Source organism: Atta colombica, unplaced genomic scaffold, assembly GCF_001594045.1.
Source record: "Atta colombica isolate Treedump-2 unplaced genomic scaffold, Acol1.0 scaffold29, whole genome shotgun sequence".
Taxonomy (NCBI): domain Eukaryota; kingdom Metazoa; phylum Arthropoda; class Insecta; order Hymenoptera; family Formicidae; genus Atta; species Atta colombica.
The window spans coordinates 445,542-454,045 of record NW_017259392.1 but is presented as its reverse complement, the minus strand read 5'-3'; the positions used below and the strand labels follow the sequence as shown (position 1 = coordinate 454,045).

General features: G+C 31.5%; 1 protein-coding gene across 8 annotated transcripts in view; it reads left to right on the top strand.

The window, feature by feature from the left end:
- Positions 1-8,504, top strand: part of LOC108690011 (rho guanine nucleotide exchange factor 12) — a 368,684-nt gene that overhangs the window by 71,260 nt on the left and 288,920 nt on the right. For all 8 annotated transcript variants that reach the window (XM_018197048.1, XM_018197050.1, XM_018197047.1 and 5 more), the window contains 2 exons: positions 425-482; positions 6,584-6,864. In XM_018197048.1, coding sequence (XP_018052537.1) covers positions 425-482; positions 6,584-6,864 — 339 coding nt within the window. The remainder of the gene's footprint in view (positions 1-424; positions 483-6,583; positions 6,865-8,504) is intronic.

Here is an 8,504-nt window from a genome sequence, read left to right as displayed (position 1 = left end):
AAAATTTTTTAATTAAAAAGGATTTTATTTGATATAATATATTATTACATGCAGCGTAATTATGTTTATATATTTTTTATTTTATATTTTTCTATTTTTTTTATCTTTGCGCTGATTTTCATTACTCTGTCATTTATGCTTAGAATTACTCAAATGACCTGGTATAAATATGAACTGGTAGAAAAAAAACACAAGGAAAGAAGCGCGACAAAGATTAGAGAAATATGAAGTAAGAAATACGAAGAGTCAATTATATTTGTGAATTAATCTAAATAGAGAACATTAAAATCATTTTAGAATTTGTTTTATTAAAACATAATTTTTTGAATTGAAAGGAATTTAAATCTAAGTTACATTAACTCTTTATTATTAATAAGTAAAAACTCTTATTTAGAAGGTTTTATAGTGGTTTTTTGTGTTAAAGGTGAATGGAGTCAATGTGATGCAATCTACGCATACTGATGTAGTTCAGCTTATAAAATGTAAGTATTTTATTTTTTAAATTTTTATGTTTTTGTTAAAAATTGAAGAATTATTGCAAAATATAGTATTTGTATTACTATATTAAAAATATGTTATATTTATCCCTGTGAAATTAGCACCTCATTTTTGAAAAAATTAACTTTTCGTTATAGTTCTGAATGCATCTGGAGTTTTTGTCTGAAATTAAAAATAATTCCGGCGAGTTAAATAAAAAAAATTAATAGTAAAAGTTTGGGCTGCCAATTTCACAAAATACATTTCAAAAAATCGCGATATCTTCTATAATATTGATTCTAGCTTTTCAGGTCATAATAACTTGCGTCAGACCTCTTGTTATCCAGAATCGATAGAATTATCGGAACTTTTAAAAAAATTTTCACTTCGAGTGTTAGAAATTTTTCGACAGAAAAATTATGATTTCTCTTAAGAAATTATTTCATCCTGAAACTTTTAAAAAAATCGAAAAATTTTTTGCTTAAATCAATAGTTTAATGTCCAAAGAATATAAAATTTTTTATCCAAAAGTGAAATTCCCAATATTAAGATAGAGATACAAAGATAGAATTGATTATGTCGAACGATGCATAGCAATCTCCACGCCGCCGTTAATTGTTCCGTTTATCAGAATAGTTCAATCATTATTTAACGTTATAATTACATATCTGTACTGTAGATAACATTGACACACAATTTTAATAGATTATACTTTTTTGATTAGAAATCGTCCGTCCATGTACTTAAAATACGACAAAAAAGGATTGTTATTGAAACTTTAATCGCGTTTTTCTCAGAATGGTATTTTCAAAAATTATGGACACCAGGACTACCACAAAATTAATCTAATCTCTGTTTTGAAATTTGGCTGTTATTGTTAATCGAATTATCTCAAGAAATACCTGTAGTTTTTATAACTTATATACTTTTTTTGTAATTCATACTTTTATATTAAATTTTTACGAAAATTGAAAATTGAACTTTTTTCTTTAGGCATGCATCATTTTCATATTTTTAAAATCAGACAGGTATTTCTTTAGTAAATTTAATGCAGATTAAAAATAATTAATCAAATTTTTGATACAGCATATTTTGAACCCATTCTATTGTCCACCATGAATGCCTTCATCACGCACAGACCTCCGAAAAACGTGTTGTAGCGCCGCCATTTTGTCACGAATATAATTATTACACATTTTGTATACAAAGATTAGAGTAACAAATAGATATAAAAAGATTTTTTTGTATTATATATAGTTTTTAGTAATTAAGTTCCAAAATAAAGTATGATTTTAAGGCCTTCAAGATGGAATAATCCCTTAAACTGTTAGAGAGTTAGGGGAGAGATGCTAACTTCTTACGAAAATCGAGATCGAATAGTTTTGTGCAGTCTAATAACTTCATTTTGTGAAGAGTTTCTGATGCATAAAAAAAATTTTGAAAAATCAAAGAAAAATTAAAAATTTTTGAAAAATTAATTTTTATATACAGTTGTTCTAATTAGAGTTCCTGCTTCCTTTTAACGAGACGAAAAGTTTTCTGTATTTTTTAACGCGAGATTTGCTCAATTACAATTTTTAAATAATTTTAAAAAATGTGTTAATTTTTTATCGAAATTCAAGATCGAATAGTTCTAAGTAGCTTAATAGCTTTTTTGTGAATACTTAAAGTTCATGATACATAAAAAATAATTTTGACGCATGACAAAATTTATAAAAAATAGATAAAGATATATTTATCGGAAAATTAATCTAAAATATTTCAGATAATTTTTTTTATTTTTACGACTACTTGCAGTTAATAAAAAATGTAAATTATGTCGTTCATTTTCTGTGGCTATACTTTTGGAACTTAAAATGAAATAGATATATGTTCGATTTTTTTGCCAAGAGAGAGAGAGAGAGAGAGAGAGAGAGAGAGAGAGAGAGAGAGAGAGAGAGAGAGAGAGAGAGCTTTAGTGCAGTCTAATGCAGAAATCGCATGAAACAATAGAACGATTTAAGGAATATCGTAATTTTTCATATGTTATTGAAAAATTTCTAACATCCGAGGGATGAAAATTTTTTCCGGCGAGAGTTCTGAATAACACCTCAAGAGTTCTGATAAAAGTTATCATGACTCGAAGAGCTAAAATTTTACTATTGATATTTTTGTCATAACTCTCTGGAACTATTTTTAATTTTATATTGTTAATAAGATATTTGGTATTTTGTGGAAGTGTTGGAATTTTCAAGTTTTATAACTCAGAAAGTTCTTAATGAAAAAATATTTGATTATAGTGTTTTCGAAAGCTCTCGAGATAAGCTACAAGAATGTACAATGAAAAATAGGATTTATCATTTGGAAAAATCAACGTGACTTTCATCTGAGTTCTACGTAGACTGTCTCTTTGCTGTTTTCATTAGTTTCTTATGGCGGTATTCTGTAAAATCGCTGCGGTATAATTGTATGCTCCCAAGTTGAGGTCTAAATAATACAAAGCGATAAAATCTGTGTGCCTCCATTTGAATGGCTTCAAGTTTCCAATAGCTTCTCAATTTTTTTTCTCGTGATTTTTTTTCTCTAATGATTAGGTGTGAGATAACGCGAAAATACAAAATTGTAACGCTCAATCGCTAATTTATTTCACTAAAACTCGTTGCTAACAGTACAGAAAACAAAAAAATGATCACATAAATATTTAGTGTGATTATTCATGTGGATGCACATGCTTGCTCAAGCTGGGAGAACGCAAGACTTGCCGTTTTTATATGATTGGATCTTATGATCTTTGTTAAGGGACAACCAAAGACATCACATCACTCTAAATATGACGCTGATCTGACCGTACGTTATTTAATCTACAAGATGTCCCTGTAAAAAAATGGCATCATCAGTCATCAATGACAGCAGGTAGAGCGGACTGAGTTGATTGAAAAGTCTTGTATTGTCGAAAAGTTTTTTGTTGGCCCAAGTTAATGAGATGTTAGTGATTAAAGATAGCCGAATACATCGGTCAAGTTATGACGTTTAGAAGCTCGCCTGCCAAGCCACCTCCGGGATCCGGGCGTCATGCGATCGGTGAGCCGTACATTCGGATAATATTCCAGGCGAATACTCGTATTTGGATACCTTTAAACGTTAATATCTTGTTAATTATTGTGCAAATTGCAAAATAGTACAAGACTTTTCGACTTAGGTCTGCTCTACCTGCTCATGATGGGTAATGCCAAATTTTAGGGACACCCTGTATATTTCTGACTTGTTGAAAATTTCCATAATTTGATAATATTGATGATATTTGCTAATATTTATTTATATATTTTCTCCAAAGTTCCAATAAGTATTGTAAAATTTAAATCATAGTAATATCTGTATCAAATTGTCTTTCAAAGCCAGTCATTAGCAAAGAAATATTTATGTTGCTTTTATTAAAAGTATTGAAAATCACGCATAATATTTTCATCATAGAACTTGTTACCTACATCGCGATGAAAGGTAGATAACTCATTCATTGCCATTAATATTACAGATCTTGAGTAGAAATATGTGTAAACGCAAATCTAAATATTCGTGTAAAAATTATAAATAATTCTGGTGGTATAACTTGTTAAAAACATAATTTGATTTGATTTAAATGTTTGAATGCTGCACTTCTTTTGCTATAATATATTTGTTCTTTCGAATTTAATCGACAGGCTTACAATGACTTAATCTTACTCATCTCGCGTTGATCTGTATATTTCTCACAACATATTTCTTTAGTTGACCAAATATTCTTAGTTAAGATGTTTCCGCAAAGCTTTCTAATTCCCAAACTGCAAAAGGGACTTAAATTTTTATTCTCCATTAAAAAACAATGCAAAGCGCTTATGATTTGTAATAAACTGATATCGTTATGCTCATCTCTGTACATTGGATCTGCTATTACCCAGTGTCGAACTTATGTTCTGTAAAATAGTTTATTTTTGTCCAACTTGATTTTATCATTTTTTAGTAACTTGAAAAAATCTCTCACTTCTTCTTCTTTTTAATATAGAATCAAATCTTGTTTTATCCATTCCTCTATGCCTTCTGTGATCTGGATATCCAGCTTTCGTGCTACTTTTTTGGAGATCTTTCTGGCGGGAGTTCTGTGGCTTTTCTAGCCCACTTGGCTAGTCTTTCCCATTCTTTTTATGTGATCTCTCCAGCCTCGCCGCCTTACTCTGACCCATCTTATATTCTAGATATCGCGTCTTATTTGTTCTTTTATTACTCTGTTCCTTCAGTTGATTTCTCTTATTGCTCTTAGCATCTTCATTTCTATAGAATTCTTTTTGAATATCTCGACTCTCGTTTCTGCTGCATATCTTAGTACTGTTCTGATGCAGGTATATAAATTCTCATTTTGCTTTCTGTTATCATGTTTTGATTCCTCCATATTATGTCCCTCAAGTGATATTGCATTTGCTTGTATACGGATTTCTTCTTCTAAATATCTTGCTGGATGTCACCGTGTCGAGATAGTTGTATTTTGAGACCTGTTGAATGGGTATATTATTCACTATTTACATCTTATTGGCTCCTTTGATATAACTAGATTGCTTTTTTTTATTGATGTAAGCATATTTATTGATATGTTAAATTTGGGAAATTTTTGTAAGAGTCTCTAGAGGTTGTCCTCATTTTTTGCAAATAAGGTGTATCATTCGCATAATATTTGTAGCTTGTTGTTTCTCATCTTATCCAACGTTTATCTCATTCACATACTTTTTATTATACCATCCATTATTAGATTAAAGATTGGGCTCAAGTTATCTCCCTGCCTTATGTCTATGGTTATTGCTTTTGTTAGGGCGTTTCCAACTTTTACTCTCGTAGTGTTGTCTTTATTTCAGCAATGACGCTCCTATATTTTTCGCAAATGTTGTGTTCCCCATTGATTCAAAGACATCCCCCAGATGCACTCTGTGAAAAATTTGTTTAAGATCGATGAAACACATGAATAGTGGTTTATTGAACTCTCGCTTTTTCGATAAGCTGTCATATTATATATATGGCATTTATAGTAGATATAGTAGATATAGAATTATATCTAAATCCTTGTTCTTCGCTTATATTAGATTTTTCTGCTATTTTCCTGCTAGTATTTTCATTTGTTAGTATTTTCGAAATTGAGTGTTATCCTTCTGTAGTTGTTCGAGGTCTTTTTTTCGTTCCCTTCTTGAAGATTGGTATTGTTCGATGTCTTCCATTCCTGCGATATTAATCTTGTGTCTATGATTTTTCCAAAAAGAGTTGTAATTTCGTTGGATATTTAGTCCTCCATATTTTAATATTTCGTTAGTTATATCATCTATTTCAGAGGCCTTCCTATTCTTTATCTTGCTTCTGCACATGCTCCTAAGTTATGTTGTAATATTCTTTGTCTACTATTGTCACACACATGTCTTGACTGGGTCTCGGTTGCTCGATTTTTCTTTCTGCGATTCTGATATAATTTTTTGAAGGTGTGGTCCATTCTTCTAGTGTTATCATGTTTATTTCTACCTCTTTAATTGCTTTCTTCCTATTCCGTAACATTTTCCAGATTTTCCCTTGTCTTTCATATAGGTAGGTGTTCCTTTTCGTTGGTGAATCTCTTCCAATACTCCTTTTTTTGCTCCTTTATTCTATTATTAATTCTGTTTCGCATTTCTTTATCTATTCAAGGAATCTCTTGAATAAATAAATCTACAGAATTACATTTTTTAAATTTAAAATTGGCTAAATGCAAAGGACCCCGCACAAAACATACGTTCTGGCTAATTTGGCTGAATTTGTAATATGTTGTAGTTCTGATCGTCCTGATCAAAAGTCTCCAGAGCAGAAATAAAATAATGAATAGTTTTTGAGTTATTGTACATCAAACTCTACTAAAAAATAGCAATTTTAAAGAATGCGATAATCTGGGCTTTGGTTATAACTTTAAAAACATTATTTTAATGCAATTAAGATTTCTATAGAACTCTCCGAGGGCTATCAATAAACTCAACAGAACATATAGAACTATCAAAAAATTTTATATTTTAATCTACAATTTGCTTTGTTTCTAAAAAGTATAAAAAATATTTTGGAGTATATCTTTTTTTAAATTTTGTTGTAGCTTCAACGCAAGTTGTACTGACAGTGCAACAGAAACCAGTAACGTCAAGTGGTGGCGCAGCAGCAGTAACAGCGATAGCGACAGCAACTACAGCAACAACAACTTCCGGTCTACAAGTTGGTGTAGTTGGTGCTACGAGTCAACAATCTCGTCCAGTTAGTTTATCGACGGCCGGAAACATGTCACCTTCGCAACCGGTGACTTCCCTTCACAGAGCATCTACTGCACCGGCGGGCAGTGCTCCGTGTAATACTCGAATTACGGCTCCACAACCAGTTGATGTAAGTAAAAGCACGTGTATTGTGCTAGTTTTTTTGTGTTTCCACTTCTTATCCAGAATGATCAAGAACGGAACAAAATGCGAGAAAATAGGAATATTATGAATACAATAGTATTTTATTTTAATTTGAACAATCGAAAAATTAATAAAGTAGAAGTCATATATTGCTTTGTATAGGGGTGACTGAATTATAAGGCCTGTTCTTTTTTTAACTTTTGCACCAGTTCATCTTTCTTTCTTTTCTCTTCAAGAAAAAAGAAGAGGCCTATTGATAGTGGTTTCGATCTCGATCTTAATCCTACATTTGCTTTGTTTGTATAAGGTTAAATATTAGGTGTACAATTTTGCTTCCGCCGTTTTTTTTCCGAAATTCGAGGCTTTATTGTAAAAAACTGGTTATACATTTGTGATTCAAAGTATTGTCCATCGCTGGCCATTACTCTCTCCCATCTTTCGGGTAGCGTACGAATCCCGCGTCGAAAAAACTGGTCATCTTTTGAGGCTATCCACGAATCGATCCAATTTTTTACTTCTTCATAAGATCGGAAGTGCTGGTCAGTCAGGCCGTGTGCCATTGATCGAAACAAGTGATAGTCAGAGGGATAGCAACGTCTGGAGAATACGGCGAGTGGGGTAGGACTTCCCATTTCAACATTTCCAAGTATGTCTTGACCACTTTCGCAACATGGGGTCGAGCATTGTCATGCTGCAAAATCACTTTATCCTGTCGTTGTATTGCGGCCGTTTGTCTTTCAATGCTCGGCTCAAACGCATCAATTGCGTTCGATACCGATCGCCTGTGATTGTTTCAGTCGGTTTTAACAGTTCATAATACACTACGCCGAGCTGGTCCCATCAAATACAGAGCATGATCTTGGACGTCAAAATCACCGTTCTTGAAGCGTTGAAACCACTCACGACACTAATAGCGGCCTCACCATAAATATTTGAGAGCATTCGATGAGCCTCAGCCGCAGATTTCTTCATATTGAAGCAAAAAATTAAAACCTCCCGCAAATGACGAGAATTTGGCTCGTAAACTGACATTTTCAATCGAGAATAACTTTATGATGCAGACACAATCGATTAATGTTTCTATGGGGTTATGTTGACAGATGCCCAAGTTTATTGTATGACGTCTATGATCTATTTATTTCGACCACCACTTACCGCTAAAGCCTATAGGAAAACGGCGGAAACAAAGTTGTACACCTAATAGTTATAAGTTTTAATCGAAAAAATAAAAATGTGTACACGATCATATAATTCATTTCAGAAACAATATTATAAATTAATACACATGTGTATGTACTTAAGCTTAAAGGAATATAGGAGTTGTCTCGTTGTATTGATGAAATGTGATTAATTTTCTGATTCATCAATTTTTTAATTGCTTTTACAGATTTAAAAATACTTTTACAGAATTAAAATAACGCAGTCAACAAGTTTATGAGAAAAATAAAAAAAAATAGAAAATTATAATTTTATTATCGACTTCTGTGATAACTTGTGACAATATTTGCCACACATAAAAGTTTTAGACTTATATAACAAGCAAATTATATCCTCCTTAAAAGAAAGAACATCTTTCATATTCGTTGAAAATAAAATAAAAGTATTAGCCAGTTTTGAAAAATGACG